This window comes from Lissotriton vulgaris, chromosome 2_1 (genome assembly GCF_964263255.1).
Source record: "Lissotriton vulgaris chromosome 2_1, aLisVul1.2, whole genome shotgun sequence".
NCBI classification, from domain to species: Eukaryota; Metazoa; Chordata; class Amphibia; order Caudata; family Salamandridae; genus Lissotriton; species Lissotriton vulgaris.
The window spans coordinates 1,963,304,429-1,963,328,538 of record NC_141687.1 but is presented as its reverse complement, the minus strand read 5'-3'; the positions used below and the strand labels follow the sequence as shown (position 1 = coordinate 1,963,328,538).

General features: G+C 44.0%; 1 protein-coding gene across 1 annotated transcript in view; it reads left to right on the top strand.

Annotated features, from left to right (window-relative positions):
* Positions 1–24,110, top strand: part of LOC147733567 (aminopeptidase Ey-like) — a 538,593-nt gene that overhangs the window by 108,647 nt on the left and 405,836 nt on the right. The window contains exon 5 of the mRNA XM_086958155.1: positions 16,774–16,928. Within this exon, the coding sequence (XP_086814281.1) occupies positions 16,774–16,928 (155 nt within the window). The remainder of the gene's footprint in view (positions 1–16,773; positions 16,929–24,110) is intronic.

Sequence of the window (24,110 nt, the reverse complement as noted above, 5' to 3'; positions counted from 1 at the left end):
ATCAAGAAAGGTTATATACATAGCCATAAAGATTTAAGTTCTACTAAGGTTATAAACTTTTGATCTGAAATGTCAAGTGAAGTCATCAACGAGAAGACGAAGATGGCGTCTAAAGAAGAAAGGTCAACTTAACGGACGACGCAAAGAGACGAAGCAAGGAAAAAGCTAGAAGATGACCTCACGGGGAAAGTCCGTGGTGGGCGTCGAAGGGGCGTTCCACCCACACTGTGATTGTGTATTTTAGGGACAGCACCCCGGGGATAAGATAGCGAACAGCTCCGAGCAGAGGCCATCATAGAGAGCTCAGAGTAGATGACTTGAGCAGATGCGCTGAGAGAGATCAGAGCGCAAGAGAGCAGTAGGCCGAGGACCCTTAGTGAGCGGATGGGTAGGCAGAGAGGGTACTGCTTCTTAAACTTAAGTTACCTTTAGAGGCTAAGAGAGTTTGAACTTCTTTGGGAGTCAAACTGCTGACACCTTTTTAGGTTAGGAACTTGCGAAGTAGGGATGTCACTTAGTATAGAGTAGGGACAGATTTAACTTGATACTTTTCTCTTTCTGTAGATGACGCGAAGGAACCACTTCATATCGAAGCTTTTTGCTGATTCTGGAATTGATTTTGTATTCTTTTGTATACTTTTTAAGATTTATCCTGAGAGGATTGTATACGCATTTAATCTTGACTTTTATATAAAACTTTCAAAACTTCATCAGTTGTAAGTGGTTCTTCAGAGTGGCGTCAGTTTATGGGGTTTATCTAACCTATGCGGGATTTGTCTTTTACTCAATGACAGATAAAAACCGGTCCAAAATTGTCGAATGAGATAAGTTATTAAATTGATCATAAATTGATATTAAAATCTCATTCCCCGCAGTTGGTAGCAGAGGATGGTTTTCTTCTTGAGGAAGACAACCTAGGTCAGGTTTAGTTTACCCCAAGGTCCCTAGTCATCGACGACCAGAAGAAGAATCCCTGCCGAAGACGGTGCTGACGGCGTGTTGAGAGAAAAGCAGCAGAGTCGGTCGAGAGTGAATATAAGGGTCATGCGTTGTAAGATTGCGGTGTTTTATGTTGTTCCTGTGTTGTAATGTCAAGCGGAGTTGAATGCCTGTAGTGTGATTGAGGGAAGGTTGTGAGCGCGCGCAACCGGATGAAATCTTAAGCTCCAGGGAAGGACTTAAGTGGTTCGGGTGTATCGAACACCCAGAGTAATTTGTCTACCATTGAAAGGGGGTCATGAGGTACCATTGATCGCCCGACAGACCGATGATAGGGGGAGCGTAAGAGTGAGTGTATGAGTAACGGACGCTGGTCGTACGTTTACTGTGTGTAAGTAACCTATCAGTTGAGGCGATCGTCTGACCGTAAGAGGGAAGACGTTTCGCCAGTTGAGGTAGCAATTACAGTTAGACTGTGGCCGTACAGTCAGAGAAAAGTGATCGCTTGGACGGAAGTAGTCATTTTTCAGCGTATGAATGAAACGCATGCAAGACCGCGAGACGAGTTGAGAAAGAAGGGGAACTGCTGCAGAGGGAACGAGTGACGTCAGCATAGAACCGCGCTGAGATTGGTTAGTTTGTCAGACGTCAGCGTAGAGCCGCGCTGAGATTGGTCGGTCAGCGTACAGTCGCGCTGGGATAGACCGATTTAGCGAGAGCCGCGTAGGGATTGGTTGGTTTGTCATCGGGACGTAAACAAGGAAGAGAAAGAGGAAAACAGTAGAGTAGCGAAAATGAAGTGTTTTAAGAGTTTAAGAGCAATCTTTAGGAGGAATAGAAGAAACTTATATGCCGGAGAAGAAGCTCCACCAGAAGGCACACCAGCTTATCATATGGCAGTAAATGTAGGCTTACACTCGATACTATGGATCTCCGAGTGGAATAGGTTAACTGAAGGGAATAAGGAACTGACGTTTCCGAGATTCGGAACGTTTAAGCTAGACGTGTTGAACGAACTGAAAGCGGTAATGCTTGCAACGAGACCTCTACCGAGGCCAACACAGTTTGAAGCCCTTAGTGCATGGTTTAGAGCAGCACACGAAAAGAGCATAAAGAGGCGCCAAGAAAGAGTGAGACGATCAGTAAAGGCAGTGCAGGATGCTAAATGGGATGAGGAAGCGAAGAAGTGGAGAGTACAAAAGATAGAAGCAGACAAACTGTACCCGATGCTAGAAGTTACGGGAGAAAAGAAACCTCTAGAGGAAGATGAGGAAAGCGAGACGGAGGAGGATCTGATAGAGAGGCTATTAACAGATAGACCACCTCCGTACAGCGGAGGGGCCGCAAGTCCCATATTACAACAGGAAGACGGAGCTAGATGGGGGGAATATAAATCGATCCCAGTAACAGAGTGGGATACCAAGAAAGATGAGAAAGTACCTCAATCTAGTTCCGAACAGAGAGTAGTGGGAAGACTAGTGGTCCAGAAGGTGCCAGAAACGCAACATGCCAGGTCCTACCAAATGCCAGATGCTCTACAAGTACCTGTTACCATAGGCCCTATAGTATCAATCTACAACCCAGAAGGGGTCCAGCAGGAGGAACAGGCACGATGGGACAGGGAAAGGGCAGAGATGGAAAATAGGAACAGCACGATGAATCCTCAGAGGCAGATACTAGCACCGATGAGTCGGAGTACCCCATTAGATGCCGCAACAGGTCCCTGGGTAGAACAGGGGGGTCAAAGAGGGCCAATGGACTTAAGGGGACCAAAACCGAAATCCCATAAGGAATTAAGGGAATACCTGAAAGAATGGGATACTGCCGAAGAGATCCGGAATAAAAGTTTAGAAACAGGAGCAGAGTGGAGAGACCAGGATAACAGGATCCTCTCTCATTGTGGAGCTGGCGAGAGCAGCCCCGAGTGGGAGAGAGGGAGTCAGGAAAGCAGATGAAATAATTGTCCTACTATCAGCGGCAATAGGCAAATGTGTGACGACAGGAGTGCAGGGTGTGGCGAAGTGCCTCGCGTCACCTTTAGTGAGGGGGAACGAAGGACGCAGGAGTACCGAAATACTTTCAGATGCACTCACCATACCCCGGGTGAAACAGTGCAGCATTGGAATCACGGGAACATGGAGAGTCGTGAAGGGTCTCGCCATGCATCCGGTGACCGCGAGCGAAGTCATGAGAATATAGGGAGTCGCGAAACGTCTCCCCATACTTCTGGTGATCAGGATCGAGATCGCGGGAGCATGGAGGGCCATGAAGGACCTTATCGTTTATTGAGCGACACCAGACAGCAAGCGAGTTACAGTGGTTTTGAACAGAACGGTGGATCCTATCTCGTATCTGGAGAAACCGAGCCGAAAAGGCGCAATGTAGGGATGGGGGAGGGAGTAATGTTCCACCACACCCCACGGGAAGATGGAAAGGCTTGGGATCTAGAGAGGTGGGAACAAAGAGATGGAAGGAAAACTCCTCATAACTCACCTGTGTTTAGGCGTAGGGCGCATAGTGGAGGTGAGAGGGGTATGAGCGAACCACCTAGGACTGATATACTGAGAGCTGAAATAAAAGCAAGACGGATTGATGTAATGAGTTTAAAATCAGACTTGGACGAAATAATAGACGGCACAGTGGCAATAGAGAGGTTGGAACTGTACGCACCAGATGAAATATTGTTCTTATCCAAGGATGTTACTCGGAAAGCAAGGGCAGCTCATGAAAAACTATCCGAACTAGCAGAAAAGTATATGATAGACATGTCACGAACTAAAGCTTTACAGCCCAATCATAGGTTAAATTGCACAGATCAAGATCTAGATGAACGTAGAACGATTGGACTAAGAGTACACATAAGGGAACTAGTCATGTGTATTAGAATATGGAGAGATCTGGATAGATGGGAGGAAAAGTGGTCTAAGAGGGGATCTGTCAGAAGAAGTACAATTGTGAAGTCCCAGGATACAGACCTAATGCGAATGGAAGCTTTCCCTTTGCGAGAAATCGCGAACGGAAACTACGTTCATGTACCTTGGAGTAGGGGGGATTTAGCGGCATTCACTAACTCTTTCCCCAAGTTAAGAGAAAACCCTGTAGAGTGGTACAAGCAGGTAGAGAGGTTCGTGAAGATCTCTAAGGTGCTGTGGATCGATTTGAACACCTTGTTCGATATCGTAGTACCCGGAGATTTGTGGACGGCATGCAAACTTAATGTTGAATGGCCCACTTGTGAGCCTCCGAGAGATACCCAGACAAATGGTCCATCAGTTAGAGTCATGGAAAAATACGAAAGAGTAATAACATGGCTAAAAGAGAAAGTGCCAGTGCAAGACATAGACTGGGTTAAGATAGATCGAACAACTCAGGAGCCTAAAGAGACAGTTCACGAGTTCTACGAGAGATTACTGAAAGCATTTAAACAGTTAATCAGAGCAGAGATGAGGAGGAAAGACCGAGACCGAGAATGGATATTGCGACACTGAAAAAGACAACGAGGTGCCATCAGTGTAATGAGCTGGGACAGTGGGTTAGACGTAATGGATCCTAAGGACATAGGACAGTTTGTGTCGAAGTTTGTTCTAGGATTAAGACCAGACATAAGCCTGATGATACAACAGCATTTGATCTGTTGGCAGAACAAACCTTTAGATGAGATTCTGAGGTATGCAAGGTACTGTAGCGATGAAATAGATTCAAAGGCAAAGAAACTCAAGGAAAAGCTAATGCTGGTACAAATGCAAGCAGCTGGAAAGGGTGGACAGCGGCAACAGGGAACAGGAACGCAAGCAAAGAAACAGAATAATCAGAGCAGAGATGAGGAGGAAAGACCGAGACCGAGAATGGATATTGCGACACTGAAAAAGACAACGAGGTGCCATCAGTGTAATGAGGTGGGACATTGGCGACGCGAGTGTCCTTACAATGTTGAAACAGGGGAATTAGAACAAGAGGAGGAAGAGGTCCAGAACAACGTGGTTAAGGGAGCAACAGTCCCGAAGGGAAAGTTTATCAAAGGGGGGACTCAGACTCCTCGAGCCCCGTTTCCTCAACCACCTCGCATTACAAACGGAGGGAAAACATATAGGCAAATGCCATTGTTTGTCGGAGGAGAAGAATGCTACTACGTTGATCCTCTTACAGGGCAACGAGTGAATAGGGAGGAAGACTGTACTCTAGGTGCAGCCCTGGAAGTAGATCAGAGAGGACCATACGTAGAGGCTGAAGTAGCTGGATGTCCTACAACCTTTTTGGTGGATACGGGGGCCACTCGATCCACGTTGAGATCGGCGGTAGTCCCAGGTTTGCCAATATCGGGAGAGACGATTCAGGTGGTAGGAGTCGCGAACAAGAGGATGACGAATCCTCTGACCGAACCAGTGTCAGTAAAGATAGGGAATTACAGTGACGAACATCAGTTTGTGATCTGTGATTCAAGCCCTGTGTGTTTGCTAGGAAGAGATCTGTTGTGTAAACTGAATTGCACAATACATTGCACACCTGAAGGAGTAGAAGTGCAGACCAATGATGAGGATGTCGATTTTAAGGTTGTAGACTCGCAGGAGTGCGTGGAACTATATCCTACCTTGACAGTGGAGGAGCTTCCACAGGACTTGAGGGAGAAAGTGTCAGCTGAGGTGTGGGATTTTACTGGAGAAGAAATAGGATTGATTAAAGGAGTAGAACCAGTAAAGATTTTGGTAAGACTCAATGCCGAATATCCAAGAACACCACAATACAAGTTGACACCAGAGACGATTGCAGGAATAAAGCCTGTGATCGAATCCATGATTAAACAGGGAATACTGAAAGAGATCGTGGGTAGTCCATGTAACTCCCCGATTATGGGTTTGCAGAAGCCTAGTGGAAAATACAGAATAGTGCAGGATCTTCGAAAGATTAATAATATTGTTGTCTCATGTTGTCCAGTGGTACCGAATCCATCAGTGATATTATTTCAGATACCGTTCCAAGCTGAATGGTTTACCGTGATAGATTTGTGCCAGGCTTTCTTTTCGATCCCTTTAGATGAAGAGAGTCAGTATCTTTTCGCTTTTAAGCTGGAAGATCGCGTTTTAACATGGTGTCGTATCCCTCAGGGGTATACAGAAAGCCCATCGATCTTTAACCAGCTATTAAAAAGAAATCTTGAAAGTCTAGTACTGCCCAAGAATTCGGTTCTAGTCCAGTACATAGACGACCTCCTAGTTGCGTCAGAAACTGAGGAAGCTTGCAGAGTAGACACCATAACCTTACTGAATCACTTGGCCGAGAACGGACACAAGGTGTCTCCAAGTAAATTGCAGTATTGTAAGACTGAAGTGCAATACTTGGGCCATAGGATTGAAAAGGGAAAGCGGAAGGTGTCTCCAGACAGAATAGAGGCGATCATGAAAATGAACGCGCCTACGACACAAAGAGAAGTCAGGATGTTTCTAGGCATGGTCGGTTATTGTCGGCAGTGGATAGCCAACTTCTCACTGAAGGCAAAACCGTTATTACAACTGACGCACAAAGGAGTAAGTGATCCGGTACCATGGGACAAAGATTGTTTGATGGCGTTTTTGCAGCTGAGGGAGGACTTATGTCGCGCCCCGGCTTTAGGGATGCCTGATTACACTAAACCATTTTTGCTTTACTGCTGCGAAAGAGAGGGATGCGCGTTAGCAGTTTTGGCCCAGATACATGGAGATGCGCGTAGGCCAGTTGCGTATTTTTCGGCTACATTAGATCCAGTAGCCGCAGCGTTGCCCGGATGTCTCAAATCCGTAGCTGCAACGGGTGTCAGCATTGAACGTTCTGAAAGCGTGGTAATGGGACATCAGTTAGTGGTGTACGTACCGCATTCTGTAGAATTGTTAATGACCAGGACTAAGACTCAGCATCTGACAAATAGCAGGCTCACACGCTACGAGCAAGTCATACTGGCTGCCGAGAATGTGACCCTAAAGAGATGCTCCGTATTGAATCCTGCAACCTTGATGCCACTCCAAATGAGATAGATGATGAAATTTGTACAGATCATGATTGCCTTGATGTGACTGAACTATGCACCAAACCGAGACCCGATATCGTAGATGAGCCACTGACTGACCCCGATGAAATATTCTTTGTTGATGGTTCATGTGTAAGAGACGATATCGGTCAGCTGAGAGCAGCTTATGCAGTTTGCACAATTACGAGAGTAATAGAAGCCGCTTGCCTGGAAGGAGTACACTCCGCTCAGGTAGCTGAAATTGTTGCTTTGACGCGTGCTTGTTTAGCAGGCGACAAACTTCGAGTCACCATATACACCGATAGCCAGTATGGTTTCGGGGTAGTTCATGATTACGGGCAGTTATGGTCTCAAAGAGGTTACATGACCTCCTCGGGTTCTCCCATTAGGAATGGAGAATTCGTGAGACTCTTGTTAGAGGCATTGCAAGGCCCGACAGCCATTGCAGTTGTCAAATGTGCTGCGCATACAAAAAACGTAGATTTTGTGTCACAAGGTAACCGCTATGCGGATGAGGTAGCGCGTTACTGCGCAGAACAGGGATATTCTCACACTGATGTAAAAGTGGGGGGAATCCAAGAAATAACTGAATTGACAATGTTGTTAGATACTGTAGATACGTGGGATGAGCTAAGGAGTGTTCAGGAAAATGCACCAGAAGATGAGAAAAAGAGTTGGGAAACAGCTGGTTGTATTAGAAGTGAGATGAATTTCTGGATATCTGCAGATGGGAGAGCAGTTTTACCAAATGAACTTGTTAGTCCAATGGCAAGGAAATTGCATGGATCAGCACACATAGGTAGAGATGCTATGGTGAGAGTATTCAGACAAACGTGGTTTAACCCGAAGTTTAGAGTAGCGGCAGAAGCAGTGTGTCAGCGATGTGCGATCTGTCAGCAGCTAAACGTAGGAAAGAGAACACCGGTCACATTGAGTCACATTGGGAGGTCTGGGGGGCCTTTCAATAGAATGCAGCTTGACTTCATAGAAATGCCTAAATGCAATAGACTCAGATACGTTTTAGTGATTGTTTGCATATTTTCTAGATGGGTTGAAGCTTACCCTACACGTAGGTGCGATACACTTACAGTAGCAAAATTGTTACTTAGAGAGTTAATACCGAGGTTTGGGGTGCCATCCTCTTTGGAATCGGACAGAGGAACTCATTTTAACAGCGAAATAGTGAAGATGCTATGTTCAGCTTTGAGTATGGATCAGAAACTACATTGCAGCTATCGACCAGAAGCTTCAGGGATTGTAGAGCAAATCAACAGTACAATCAAGTCCAGACTTGCCAAAGTTTGTTCATCAACATCCCTGAGTTGGCCAGACGCACTTCCAGTGGTTCTTATGAGCATACGTAGCACACCAGATAGAAAAACAGGTCTCTCTCCTCATGAAGTGCTAATGGGGAGAGCCATGAGATTGCCATCGGTTCCGACTGCAGCCCTAGTGAACATCACAGACGATTTGATCTTGGACTACTGTAAGGGACTATCTGATGCCGTTAATTCTGTGTCCCTCCAGGTCCAGGCTGCAGAGGTTCCATCAGCACAAGATTTGTGCCATGACCTGAGTCCGGGGGACTGGGTTTTGGTGAAAAAACACGTCAGGAAGAACTGCTGAGACGTGCGCTGGAGAGGACCGTTTCAAGTCATACTTGTGACGAACACTGCAGTAAAGTGTGGAGGCCTGCCAAACTGGATACATGCCTCACACACCCGAAGAGTGCCAACACCTCTAGAAGAAACAGCTTCTCTCTGGGATGAGAATCCAGCGGAAAGCGGAGAGGCCATAGAGGGGGAAAGCCAAGCTGTGGAGGTGATCGAAGAAGCTGAGATTGAGACGGAACAGGTCGACGAAGGTCAGGATACCAGTGGTACCGAAGTCGCCTCAGGAGAAGAGAGTAATTGGGAGATCGAATCAGATACTGAACAAGCAGAGAGTGACCAAGAGACAAGTCCAAGAACAAGGAGCGGGAGGACAAGGAGTGATGAAGCTAGTTGGCCGGAGAGAAGGAGAAGGCCAAGCTTAAAAGCAGATCAAGAAAGAGCGCTTGTCCCGATCGCTGAGGAATCGGATCAGGAAGAGGAAACTACAGACTCGGGAACTGAAAGTCCAAGAAGATCGAGAAGGGTACGTGTGCCCTGCAGAAGGTACGCCACTCCAGAGTGGACTTATCTAGCAGATGTCTTGGGGACAGAAATCTGGGAGAGTGAAGAAAGTGAAAGTAATCGATCACGATCCATTTGTGGCAGTGGAGATATGGATGTTAACGCCTGGACTCGAGACTGAAGGGTTACTGACTTTCACACTTCCCATACCCCCATATTTGAGTCAAATTCAAGATCTAGTGCTAAATAGATTACAGTTTCCGACTTTTGGTCATCAAATTCCAGAGGAAGAAGAAAAAGTCATTCGTTTTGAATTATTGGAAATTGTTGTGAAAGCTGCAGGTACGAGAATAATTGTTGATGCATAAAAGACTTTTGTATATAAGCTATAAAGAAGAAGATAACTTAGCACCGAGTGGAAAGAAGAATAAAATTAGGGATTACATTTAGAGGACGGAGAAGGGTTAGGGTTGTCTGTTGCTAAAAGAGAAAAAGACATTGTTGCGAAAAACGAGACTTTGTTGATAAAGAGCACTTTACAGACTGAGAAAGCAAATAAAGCGAACAAAGACTGGAAAAGAAAAACTTTTTCGTAAAAGAAGGAGCTACGCTGTTTTGATAACATGGAGAACGGCAACCCAAACCGAAAAGCTAGATGCATAGTAGGTACACTAATAGCAGTAGTAATTTTTCTCATAATTACAGTAGTGACAATATCATACATAATAGGACATGAAAGCGATAAAGAAACAGCAGATGTAAAGCCTGTAACGACTTTGAGACCTGCTCTTGTGGGGAAGAAGGAGGAGAGCAATGTAATACGTGAAAAGGCGTTACTGGCAGATGAAGCTCGTAGGTTACACATAGACGAGTCACAGGGAAACTTTAGGTCAAACGCATATGCTAAACTATTGTACGAGTATATCGATGCCATGGAGGCCAAAGATTGCTATGTTTGTATGCAATTGCCGGCTTCTGTAGATGAAGGCATTAGATATCATCATCTCCCACTGACTTACGGGATAACATGTAGTTTACTGCTTAGTATATTTTATGGTACAGAAGGATTTGAGTACTACTTTTCAAATTATGATTCGGTATTGCCTGAAGTTCCAAATTATAAGCAAATGAATAAGTGGGACTATTACAAAAAGGAGGATAGACTAGCCAAATTCTTTCTTCCTTGGGATACACTAGATACATCATACGCATGCAGAAATAATCTAACTTGCAAAGTGTCAGAGGTTGAGAAAAAGTTCATAGGACAAGTAGACGACAGATACAGAAGGCAGAAGATTCTAAAAATGTCAGGACAATGGAAAACAGATTGGACCGAAGAAGAGAAGGCACATAAAAAGAAAGGTAGCAATGGTCCAATAGCATTGGATAGAACGCGGAAAGGGAAGTTATGTTTAACTCGAAGCAAGACGTATTATGAGAGTGTATTTGTAGGTGAAGTAAATTGCGAACATGCTTTTAGATTAGAGTACTATACGAAAGATTTCATGAAAGGGATGCAAGCTATTCCGAATGTGTATTTTGTATGTGGAAGAAATGCCTATGTAAAACTACCTGACAATTGGTATGGTTCGTGTTACTTGGCAATTGTCTTCCCCAAAATATATCATGCGAAGGATTTAGCGATCATAGAAGGAAAGGCTTCGACGAGAGCGAAAAGGGAAGTAGGAGATGCAGAAGTAGTAGGAGATGTATTTGGAGCGATGTTTCCTATGTTAGGTTTAATACTTAACGATGTTAAGATTAGGAGACTAGCTACAGATGTAGATAGACTATCTGCAAGCACTGCAAGGTCATTAATGCTAATAGAAGGCGAGATGCAGTCGATTAGAGCAATGATTCTTCAGAACCGACTTGCTTTAGATGTACTGCTAGCGAAAGAAGGCGGAGTTTGTAAGGTTTTGAAGGTTCAGGAATGTTGTACTTATATTCCTGATAATTCAAAACCACTTGAGGGAGTTATAAGCAACATTACACAGATTCATCAAGAAATCGAAGATTTATCAAAAATAAATGTTTGGGAAAAAGTAGGTCATGGAGTAGGAAAGGTTGGGAGTTGGTTTGCCAACCTTGGTAAAAGCATAGTATGGTATATATTAAAACCTGTATTGATAGTATTAATTTGCATAATAACATTATTAGGATTAGTAAAATTGTATAAATGGTATAGGTCGAACCGGTTACAAAGAACAATGAGAGAGCAAGAAAGGAGATTAGCTGCGTTACAAGATCAACAGTACAAAAGCTTAAGAGCTCTCGAAACAATGAAAAGAGGGAATATTGTAACTAGTTCTGTGTAAGGGTGCTATTCAAATTGCATTTAGTGATGACTCCCAGAAGTCATCAAAGGGGGGAACTGAGAGAGCGCAATTTGAATAAAACGTATACCCGAGCCATATTTAGAAGCACATTGTATAATGTAGGAATGAAATGTATATCGTAACGTGAAGTTGACACTTATAGCATAAAGCTAACCGATATAATCAAAAGTAATATAGGAAATGTAACTGTATTTACTTTAGAACATGTACTAGATTTAGAAGGTCTGTATACGTAGTGGGCTAATGTAGAAATGTGTAAAAATGCTTACGAAATGTAGAACGTGCAAAGTAGAATTCATGTACGTGTGTAACTTTAAATGGAGAAACGGCGTGAAATGTAACGTGGAGAAATGTGCAGAGAGCATACACGGCGTTGTAACCAATGAGAATATAAAAGTTATACTCTACGTAGTTTATATTCTATGTACAATATATTCACTTATACGTAAAGGATTTGCTAAATGCGATTGTATATAAATGTGTGTTAAAGGTTATATTGTGTAGAAGGCTTCTTGTAAGAATGTTAGAAGGGTTTAGGTCATTTGTGATTTTAACCTGACTGACCAAGGGTTCGCAGGAGGGTAGTCCGCTGTATATGATTTAGTGGGCTCACAGGAGTCGTGAATAGCCTTGCTGTGAACGTGAGAGCCAAGGAGTCTAGTTCTTGTTAGATTTAAGGTGACAATGCCGGACGGAGTTTATGGCCTAAACGTGAGAGGAGACGCTTGGAATTTGAGTCTTGTTTTGAAATGACCATTCACAGGATCAAGAAAGGTTATATACATAGCCATAAAGATTTAAGTTCTACTAAGGTTATAAACTTTTGATCTGAAATGTCAAGTGAAGTCATCAACGAGAAGACGAAGATGGCATCTAAAGAAGAAAGGTCAACTTAACGGACGACGCGAAGAGACGAAGCAAGGAAAAAGCTAGAAGATGACCTCACGGGGAAAGTCCGTGGTGGGCGTCGAAGGGGCGTTCCACCCACACTGTGATTGTGTATTTTAGGGACAGCACCCCGGGGATAAGATAGCGAACAGCTCCGAGCAGAGGCCATCATAGAGAGCTCAGAGTAGATGACTTGAGCAGATGCGCTGAGAGAGATCAGAGCGCAAGAGAGCAGTAGGCCGAGGACCCTTAGTGAGCGGATGGGTAGGCAGAGAGGGTACTGCTTCTTAAACTTAAGTTACCTTTAGAGGCTAAGAGAGTTTGAACTTCTTTGGGAGTCAAACTGCTGACACCTTTTTAGGTTAGGAACTTGCGAAGTAGGGATGTCACTTAGTATAGAGTAGGGACAGATTTAACTTGATACTTTTCTCTTTCTGTAGATGACGCGAAGGAACCACTTCATATCGAAGCTTTTTGCTGATTCTGGAATTGATTTTGTATTCTTTTGTATACTTTTTGAGATTTATCCTGAGAGGATTGTATACGCATTTAATCTTGACTTTTATATAAAACTTTCAAAACTTCATCAGTTGTAAGTGGTTCTTCAGAGTGGCGTCAGTTTATGGGGTTTATCTAACCTATGCGGGATTTGTCTTTTACTCAATGACAGATAAAAACCGGTCCAAAATTGTCGAATGAGATAAGTTATTAAATTGATCATAAATTGATATTAAAATCTCATTCCCCGCAAAGGTCTCTGATTAGAGAAAATAAATGCCTAGGCCTCAAGCCTTGGCACTTGGGAAGCAGAAATCAGAGGAGGTGAAGGGTAATCACAGTTTAAAGTCAGCAAGCATCTCCTCACCAGTCTAAGGAACACACACTATTATAATTGTTCAACAAAGCATTAGATTGCAACATTACCGCTTATTCTCACTCTCTAGAACTAATCATATTACTTCAGACTCTGGGAGCAGGTTAATTTCCTTCTTTCTCAGGGCAACTGAATGGCCCATGCTTGGCTATTTCCTTGAGTTGCTACACTGGGCAGACTGTGGGGTACAGTCAGCTCTTCCTATGAGCCACTCTCCCAACCTTTCCTCTTCTCCTCTTTTCAATGAGAACCCCCCTATCAGTCATCTAGAACATATCAAAAAACTATTCACAATCTGACAGCTGTCAATCTGGCAGAAGGCATCTGCAATGGAAAAACAGATAAAATGCAAAACAAATAAACAAAATGTGAAGACCTCTTACCTTAAAAGTGTAAAAGTCGCCATCCAAGATGACAATATAAATTAGGATAAAGTTAAGCTACATAGTTTGCTAACTTGGGTGCTGCTCATAATGGCTAAATGTGGTCACCCACTACAAATTATATGATTAATTTGCAGATTCTAATAATAATGCAAATCACATTTTTGTAACAAATATGTTTCATTATGGAAATGTAAAATTGGTCTTCCCCAATTGCATAAATCACTATGCAGCAGTTGGGCGTAGTGATCAAGTAAAGGCCATCGAAGAGAGGGGAATGTGAATGAGGGGCATAGGAGCAAAGGAGATGAGTGAGGTTAAGAAAAGCTAAGCAGTAAGGGGAGGAGGAAACAATGGATGAGCTAACGGTGGGAGAGCAATATGGAGAGCACAAGATCAGGGTAAAAAGGGAAAGCATCACACATGGTAGAGGAGGAGAGAGCAAGGAAACACATGCCAAAAACCATCTAATCAATAATAAGCAATACAGTAATCCAGAGACCACTGTATATTTTGGTGTTGTCCAAAGTCTATTTTTGGTATTGTCCACAATCTGTCTAAAAATCACTAAGTAAATATGTCATAAAGCAAGAGGCTATAATAAAATCATTGGAGCAACAGATGCTACTACCTGAAATGTTAGTTAGGTCTGATCACCATAAAGTTGGACAACGCTCCATGAGTGATTTTTGCTGTAGGGGTCCCATCACTGCTCCCACAATGCACACCTCACTTCTAAGCAGAGATGTTTCTTACATAGGGCAGTACATTTTCCAATCCGTCCGCATTTTGTTTAGATGCTGGGAATAGTGCCAGTAGCATGAATGATGTTTTCTTTTGTGGCAAATATTTGTAGTTTAGCACACCACCATGGGATCAGGATATTACATTAGTACCAAGTCTAACTTCCCTTGGCTCAGTATTCTCAGAGGAATGGTCATTTCCACCACTAAGAACACTTCTATACAGAGGCTCATTGGTAATTTGAGGACGATTTGCAAGAATAGTCAGAGACCAAAAAAGATGCACAGGATTAAATGCAAGCAGGGAACCGGAGGAACTAAGTGGGGCAGGTAGATCAACACTGCCACTCAAGTTATGAGGCAATATTTGCAATAACAATAGGATGAAGCAAACAGATAAGTGTTGAATAACACCATTAGCATTGGCTAATATTGACAGAATAAAATCCTAATGTTAGAGAGTGAATTTTGATGGCACTGGCGGGGCTCCCATAAGGACCGTATCGCTCTATATGCGGACTATGTACTGCTTTTCCTGGCCAACCCAGCACAATCCGGACCACTCTGACTCATGATTCTCCAATCCTTCGATAGGGCCTGCGTTTTAACCCGGCGAAATCTATCCTGGTCCCCCTCCACACCTCCAGGGAGTGTGTGGATTTGCAAACAACAATCCGCCTGAGACAACTTTCATTCAAATATCTTGGGATCTGGGTGGTGCTGCTTCCAGAGCTGACTTGGTCCCTGAACATCACCCTGTTGCTCAAATGCACAAAAGACAACCTCCATCGTTGGAAATCCCTCCCCCTCAATCCCCTCGGCAGGATCGCCCTCTTCAACATGATGATCCTGCCGCATCTCTTATATGTCCTTCAAAACCTTACGCTCCACCTTGCCTGCTGTTGGTTCTGAGGGCTAGATGGGGTCATCACGACCTTCCTCTGGGGTGGCTCGAGACCATGACTGGCCCTCCAGTGTTGTGCAGTGGGCAACATACAATGGGGTCATGGGGATGATGGATCCCTACCTGGACTTTCTCACCACCCGTCTCCTGGTGATCCATAACTGGTATAATGGGGGCTGGTCAGATCAGGCCTACCGGCTGGAGCTGTATCGCCTCGGGTTCTCCCGGATCCAATTCATCAAGCCCTGCCGGCAGTCACTCGCACAACTCTCTGCGACACACCCACTGGGACGACAAAATTACACTTCAGACACCCTTTTGGCATTGGCACATGGTTGCACCTGGTTGCAGGAAGTTGGGACAATGGTGGGTTTCCAGCACAGGGACTTAATAGGAATCACTTGACTGGGGGATGTATGGAGGGGTGAACACCTGTCTTCTTTCCAAGAACTACAGTGTGCATACTCCCTACACTTTAAGGATATATGGAGGGGTGAACACCTGTCTTCTTTCCAAGAACTACAGTGTGCATACTCCCTCCACTTTAACCAATTCTACAAGTACCTCCAATTTCAGCATGCCCTTACTTTCCATGTAACTGACCGCACAGCAATCCCGGAATTTATCCTGCTGGAGGCTAAACTCCTTATGGGTAGCCTGGGGAAGGGGGGAATATCACAAATCTACTGATCTCTAATAAACAATACTCCGCCCACAGTAGTGTCCCTTAAGACCTGGTAGGAGCAATGGGTGGGTCCTGTAGATGAGGATGACTGGAGAGATGCATTGATGGCCCCTAGAGTACTCACTATATCGGCCAGACTCCACAAATTTACTACCTCCACTTTGCATACATTCTCCCCTGTACGATTGCACAAAGCAGATTTTCTCCTCACCCCCAGGCGCCCGCGATAGGAGGGGGCACAGGCTGACTTCTATCACATGTTTTGGTCCTGCCTCATCATTTCTGACTACTGGGTGTCAGTTGTGGCAGAGATAAGTGACTCCCTGGGCTGGCAGGTCCCCCGTAGTCCTCTTGCCCTTCTCCTAGGGGTGATGGATGGGTTGGTTGGCTCCTGTGGGGTCCGATTGTTCCTAGGGACAGCCTGTTTAGTGTCCAAAAGAGACATTGCAGCGGCCTGGAAGAGCTCGATATTTCCTTCTCTTGCGAAGTGGTGTAAAGGAGTGGATTGGTGCACCACTCAGGAAAGAACTGTATATGAGGCCAGAGGCTGCCCGGCTAAACACGAATGCATATGGGGCAAGTGGCTGGGAATGATAGGCTGAGATACCATAGCTCATGGTGGGTAAGGTGCAAGAGACAATACTGTTTTCTTGTGTCCCGCATGGCCCTCGCATGGAAAATTAGGATAATGTATCCTGCTCTCTCTTGTTGCATTACAATGCTGTACAGTTCATTTTGTTGTCATAACAGCAATAAAATTGCGTATAAAAAAAGGTGAATTCTGAAGCAAAGTTATTTAATGGTTGCAATGTTAGATATTAACCTAAACTGAACTTAAATGCGTTTTTTTACTTGAGAAATGAAGATTCGAAAATTTTAATTAATTACCTTTCATTTTTGTTGCAGATCAAATAGCCCTTCCAGACTTTAGCGCTGGAGCAATGGAGAACTGGGGGCTGGTCACTTATAGGGAGACAGCCCTGCTGTATGAACCAAAGGTTTCCTCCATTGGGAACAAGGAGAGAGTGCTTATTGTGATAGCTCATGAACTTGCCCACCAGGTACTTTCAGTGTCATGCAAATACTTTAAAACTGCATCATGTTTTCATGTGATTTGTTTAGATCTGGCCTCATGTAATAAAAAAACATAAATAAAAAACTCATATATACATATATAGCGGGATTTTGGGTCATCCCTTTTCATCCATTGGTTTGTTAACATGCATTTCCATTTTCTTTCCACCTACCTTAGCATACTGTAAGAGGATAGGGTAAGCCTACTTCAGCCATTGTCTCTTTTGCACTGTGAGTGACAGCATTTTCTCTGAGCGCATGTGTGCGTTGCTCTTTAAAAGAAGTCCACTTCAATTCCACGGTTGGATGCCAATTCTTTACTAACCAATGCTTTCTTCATTCCTTTCTTAATCACTTTGTATTATCTTTAGTCATGCTTGTTCACACTATATTAAAAGACAATCAATCATTTTCTTTGTGTCAATAAGAATTGAAGCACTTGATAGAGAGTTTGGCTGAAAGGGATACTTCCATCACAAACATGAAGCATATCCCATCTGCCGTATAACAAGTGCTATAGGATATAATGCACTTGTAATATGGTGGATGGGATATCCGTCATATTTGTGATGGAGTTGCTCGGTCCGTCAAACTGTATATAAGACCCAAAGTTTTCTGCGATGTGTATTAGTGACAAAAATAGTTTCTATACCCGTTCTAAGAACACGTTGCTACTCCGAAGCACACATACATTTCTATTAAAGGTATATGCATGGTTAATTTTGTATTTACATTTTTATTACATGCATATGGCCTCCATATTCAAGTGGCATATTTACTTTTTTTATTTTCGTTGCATTTGCTTGCAATAAAAAATGAAAAAAAACTTTAAAAACTCACACCTTGCAAAGGCCTGACCGTTCAGCTTTGCCAATGATAGTTTACAACTGGCAGACACAGAATTACCTGTAGAGAGGGACATTGATTTTACTCTAACCCCCACCCACTGGGTTTTGTAAGTGTCATTTAACACATTCAAGAGCTATTTATTGTTTGTAACTTTTATTTGTGATGTTAAGATCTATGCAATCAATTGAATAGACATGTAGCCATTTACTTGGTACAGCTGGGATCTGTGTCCATGTAGTGGGGGGCATCCTCTTTTTTATTTTTTATTGTTTGTGCTGCTATGATTTTTCACCCATGTTCTGGAACAGTCCCTGAACATTCAGCAAATTCCCAGTTGTTAGTGGAGTCTACTATCTTTTTTACTAACAGACAATATGATAAAACGTCTAGTTGTAATCCACTATTTGTATTTCTTTAAAACAAACACAAAGGACAACTAGCACACTTCAAATGTATTTTGATAGATGTTGTATCAACATACAACCAACAGACCCTTTTTGTTCCATTCGCATGAGAACATAGGAATCAAAATAGAGCTCAGGACTCAAAATGTGCCTTTATTGTGTGGCATGTCCTGGTAGTGACAAACACCCTATTTCGTTTACCACTACAATGAGTACAGCTCCTCTTAAAGTTTAGAATTGGGAATTCCCTTATATGTATTTAAGTGGTAATTTCTAATCTGAAAGGAGTAGCAGTGCCATGTTTGGTATGTTTGGAATAGTGGTGATACAGCTTGCTTATTGGTTTATGGTATATTTTTAATTACTATTATAGAAATGCCACTTTTAGAAAGTGGGTATTTCACTGTGCTTATGACTCTTGTGCTTTGTAGCCTGACTCCAATCCATCTCTAGGGCAGAGTGACAGCTAGATTTTGTGCATTTGTCCAAAAAGCCATCACACAGGAAGTGTTGGGTGTAACAGGGTTGCATCTGCATTCATCTGCCTACTGAATGGTCTTCCTGTGAAGGGAGAGAGGGAGGTGGGGCACACATACATTTGTATTGGCTGTGTCCTACTCTCACTCAAAGGGCTTGTTTACCCCCACTGAAGTCTGGAGCCAGGGACGAGGTTTAAAGTGGTGTTGTGCACTTATAAGATTTCTTTTGAAGTTACTTCCACATCTAACACATTTTGAGCATAATTACGGGGACTTCCGACCCCATGGTTTTTAGGCACTGTGTGGGACTTGTAACCAGACACTGCTGGCTCTACATGCTGCACATTACCAGTGCCTGTTGTGCTGCCACGGTGAATCGCCAATTGGACTACTTGCTTGCTGTGCTGGCCTGCTGCTTGCTGAGCTGCTGGAGGGACTGACACTTTGTTAAGAACATGATGTGCTGGCCTGCTGCCGGTTTCCCTGCCTTTGTTTCCCCCAGTGTTCTCCCTAGGCTTGTGAGCTTGCTTCCTCCACCCTGTTTTGCTGGAATACCACCAACCTAGCTGATTCCATTGCTTACTGCCGGTTTGGCGAGCACATGCTGAGTGCTTCATTTTGCCCTTACCTCCTAGTAGGAATCAGCGTGTGTTGGGCACTTCATTTATGTGAACAGCGCAGGGCCTTCCTGCTTCTCTAAAGATTGAGCATTTTCTTATGGAAGCATGGTTGGGAACTCTGTTGCTGACTCTGCAGCAGTTCTTGCACAGGCTGCACCAAGGAGGGGAGACCGAACCAACATGCCACACCAGACTCGTTGCTGGGGCATCAGAGAGGTCTCCAGCGACGTCAGCGCCACCTTACTGCAACTAGCGTGTTGCCTGGTAACCAGGGGTGGGCCAGGCACATGAGGCCCGTCAGCCTGGGACCATGATCCAGAGCACAACTGCGTGAGACCAGCCTGGCGCTGCACTACTTGCTGCAAGAGCGAGTTCTTAAGGACATGAGGACTGCTCCCATCACCCCAGGAGCAAGAGGTTGAGTTGGGTCCTTGGTCAGTTTTCCCCAAGTATCACACCTCCTTCTTGGATGGCCAGGCTATATTGGAAGTTTGCCTTGTGTGTTCAGCAGCTGCATTCGCTGACAGTTGCATGTGCCCAACCTGTCCATGGGAGGGATCCAGAGAGGCCTACCAACAAAAGTCGGAAGTGTGTGCCCCCCCACAGTGGTGACACATATCTTGGGACATTTTATTTGTTTGTCTGCATTATGGGTTAGAGTCCTCGACAGAGGCCCTCCTAAACAGGATTTGTCAGAGTTTGGGAACCAGCCTGACAATATAATAGTAACACCAAGAGGAGAGCAGGAGCTCCCAAATTACTGTCTTACCAGTAACAATTACATTGGCACTTCTGTGCCCTGCGTGGGGAAGTTCAGTGACCATAGACAATGTAATAGGAGTGGAGGTCTGCTGCACCCTACTGATGTCTGCCAATATTTAGCAATTTATGTACAATTGGTGATATATGGCAACGCATGTGTTTTCCTTCAAACTAATTTGCTCCATTTCATGTCCTGATATTTTTTATGTATGCCATTTTGATTCTTGAACTCTCAGGATAACGAGTACTATTCCAGGATTTGCATAGTATGCACAGTGTCTATGCTTTATGTATTTTTGGTTTATGTTTATATGCAATACAGAAACGTTTTTTATACAATATTGAGTGTAGTCTCTGTGGATTATTGTGGAACATGTGTGTGTGTGTTGCACACATGCTTTACACATTGCCTCCGGGCTAAGCCTGACTGCTCTGGCTAAGTTACCAAGGGGGTGAGCCGGGGTTATCTTGAGTGTGTAACTCCCTTACACTGACTAGATTGGCTGGTTCTGCCTGACCTAGGTGCATACTCTAGCCAATCAGAAACCCCATTTCTAACAGCCCACCACTCAGTATCCTTACTGGGTGTTTTGGATACCACTGACCTCTTCCTCATAGTTATCGCATCATTCTCACCCACCTCAGAGCCACTTGTAGTTGCATTGCCACTTACGGTGTGTTCACTCTCAGTTCCAGCAAGCTTCCATGCTCATGACGAGCCCAACTCGTCATGAGTCACAGTGGAGCTATGCTCAACGGCCGCAGCCCATCCACGCGCGATTGATTCCCCAACTGTGCGGGAGAATTAATCAGTGGGCGGGGTTGTGACGAACACCCCCTCCCACACCATGGGGGAATTACCCCCGCGGCAAAGGGGTTAAAAATAAACACAATGGAGAAGCCCTATACCAAATGTTAGAATAGGCATCCCTGGTGTGGTTCCCACCTAACCATCTTCCCCTCAACTCTCCTGTTTTGCTGACTTTGTTTTTGGTGACTTTAGGACTCTGCACACGTTACCACTGCTAAGCAGTGCTAAAGTGTGTATGATCTCTCCTTTAAACATGGTAGAATTGACTTACACCCAAATGGCATATTTATTTTCCCAAGTAAATTAGTACTACATGTGCCCAGGGCCTGTAAATGAAATGCTACTCGTGGGTTTGCATCACTGATTTTGTCCACCAGTTAAGTATCCCTTTAAACATGTCTCAGGTCTGGCAATGAAGCCTCTGTCTGCAGTTTTAAAACTGCGAGTATGACCTGGCAAGATAAACCCTTTGCCAGGCCCAAACCTTCTTTTTAATACATATGTCACCCCTCAGGTAGGTCCGAATAGCTGAGAGGGTAGGGTGCAGTGTATTTAAAAAGTATGACATGTACTTTTAAGTTTTACATGTCCTGGTAGTGAAAAACTCCATGTTTAGTTTTTCACTACTGCAAGGCTAACCTCGCTCAAAGGATAACATTGAAGTTACCTTGTTACATTTAATATGCTGCAACTTTCCGTTCTGAGCAGGTAGACAAGTCAAGTTTGGCGTCTAAAGAGTTGTAAATAAAAGCCCTCTTTAATATTGAATGCAGCTTTTAGACATTTGGCTTTTTCTTGTCCTTTTGTCATTTGGTGCATGCAGCCTAATCCTGGGACATGTGACTAGGTGTAGCTGGAAGATGATCTGTGTATTGACCCCAGACAATGAGACAAGGGGAAGAAATTAATTGGCAGGGCAGACCACTCTGAGTTAACAAGGTGGAGGAGCTGTTACTTACCACATTTGCACACCACAAAGGTTCTGCCTGAACACTCTCCCAAAGGGCTTGTCACTCACTAGTCTTTTGTGACCCCAGACAAGCTGGCGCCATGACTGGAAGGAATGGGAGGTATGAAATTTCAAGAGGGTGGAAACCTCTATAAGCTTCCTCCACTTCAAAGTAGGTACTAGGTGGAAATATTGGACCGTCAGACCCAGCTCTTCAGTACTCATTTCTACTTGTAAAACCCTACCAGGAAAAAGGACAGCTGTGTTCCTGAAAGGCCTGCCACTCTGCTGAACTGCTGTCCTGAAGGGCTGTTGCCCTGCTGTGCTGACAATCTGCTCTGCTGCCCTCTTGTCTGGGTGAGAAGGACTGGACCCACATCTCTAAACCCAGGAGCCCAGAGTGACTCCAAGGGCTGTCAGAAGTCTCGGACAGAGCAGGCTTCCAACTACTTTGAACCCAGCACCTGGACTCTAGTCATGGACCCTTGGAAGAGGGTTGAAGGTGCTCTGCCAGTCCATCTGTGGATTCCACAGAACTGACGCATCTACTTTGTGGCGCATCTCCCGCAGAACTGTGCATTGTCTCATATGCTTGACACATCACCTTTGGAATCGATGCATTGCCTTTGCTGTATTGACTGACCTGACTCAAGTTATTCACATCTCAATCACAGCCCCTTGGAATCTGCTACTGTGTGGTGCATCTCCACGCAAGGACATTGCCTCGCCCAATGCAGCCTATATGAACAGCCACTGCACAACACATCTCCATGTCACGACATCGCATTGCACTTGACAGCTCCCTGAAACCACTGCTGCACAATGTATCTCCTCACCCCGACCTCGCATCACCTCTACTATGCGACACATTGTTGTATTCTATTGTTTCCATTCTATGTTTATGTTCTTTGGTGTTGTCATTGGAATGTATTGGGGGATTCCAGTGAAGGATTCGAGATGCGGCAGTTGCGCTGACTCCTCTGATCCAGGCTGGTGTGTTGGGACGATGCTGTGTACCATTGAGCAATAAAGAAGACATCTACATTCTTCCTGCCTTCTTGGATTATTTAAAGAACCAGATCTTACATTTGGCGACGATTGTGATCTCATCATACACCATACAGCATTTTTCAGACTGCTCAGGAGATTATCAACATTTTCAGCCGTGATATCTTTGAGTGACAGTGCTCTCCACGGTGCGGACTGAGGTGATGAAGCTACTACCACATACAGCGAACAGGTCGTATAAAATATTTTCTAAATATTTGTACCTGGGCCTGCTTTCCTCCCAACTGCCATCCTCGCGAGCGCCCAGCCTTACCTGCACGCTCCATTTGGAATTTTCCTCATTGGAAGTTCTTCTACTCTCCAGCCATTCTCTCCTCCCGAATTCCATCCTTACTCACGTAAAGCTTCACGCTTGGTTGACCCGAGGTCACACAACGTGCCTCCATTTTGAAGTCAGGCACCAACTTTTCAGCATTCTCTGCGCGGTGACGCGCACACCATTAAAGTTTGCCGAAGTCTAATTTTATGAGTAGCGCTTGTTACAAAATTGGTGATGCGCACACCTGGTCTTATCATCGCACACCTGTGAAGTTCCTTGTTATGTTTTCAACATACAGCAATTGCATATCTTTCACAGTGTGTTTGTAACCATTTCAATTGGCGACACGCACATTTATTTTACGAAAATCGGTGATGTGCACACCTGACCTTATCCACATGCATTTGTGAAATTATTAATTCCAAATGGTTCACAAACTGTATTTGCATGACTATTACAGCGTGTGCATTATTACTTCAACTGGTAACACGCACACCATTTTCGAAATATTTTGGTACAAGTCTACAATTCCAATTGTTTTACAGATTATTATTACATTCTTAAGGTTACTGAGTAGTCATGCATTATAAGTGATAATTTCAACTGCTCTTTAAAGGACTATTTTCTTATTTAGTATATTACTCTGTCATTTATATTTATATTAAGAATGCAAAATTTTGCATGTCCTCCACATTTCGTACCAGAACCAGGTATACCAAAAACAAAATGGAAACAGTGGTTTAAAGGTTTTGCCAGCTATATTTTATCTCTCGATGTAGCAAAATTTGAGCCGGTTTGGAACTTAGGTCTACTGTACAATAATCTGGGGTCAGAAGGACAGCGTATTTTTGATCACTTACCTTTGGTCACTCAATCTGATGAAACTGATTAGGATGTTTATAAAGAGGCAGTTTGCAGACTTGCTAATTATTTTAAGGATGACACCAGCGTAGTAGTGGAAAGACACA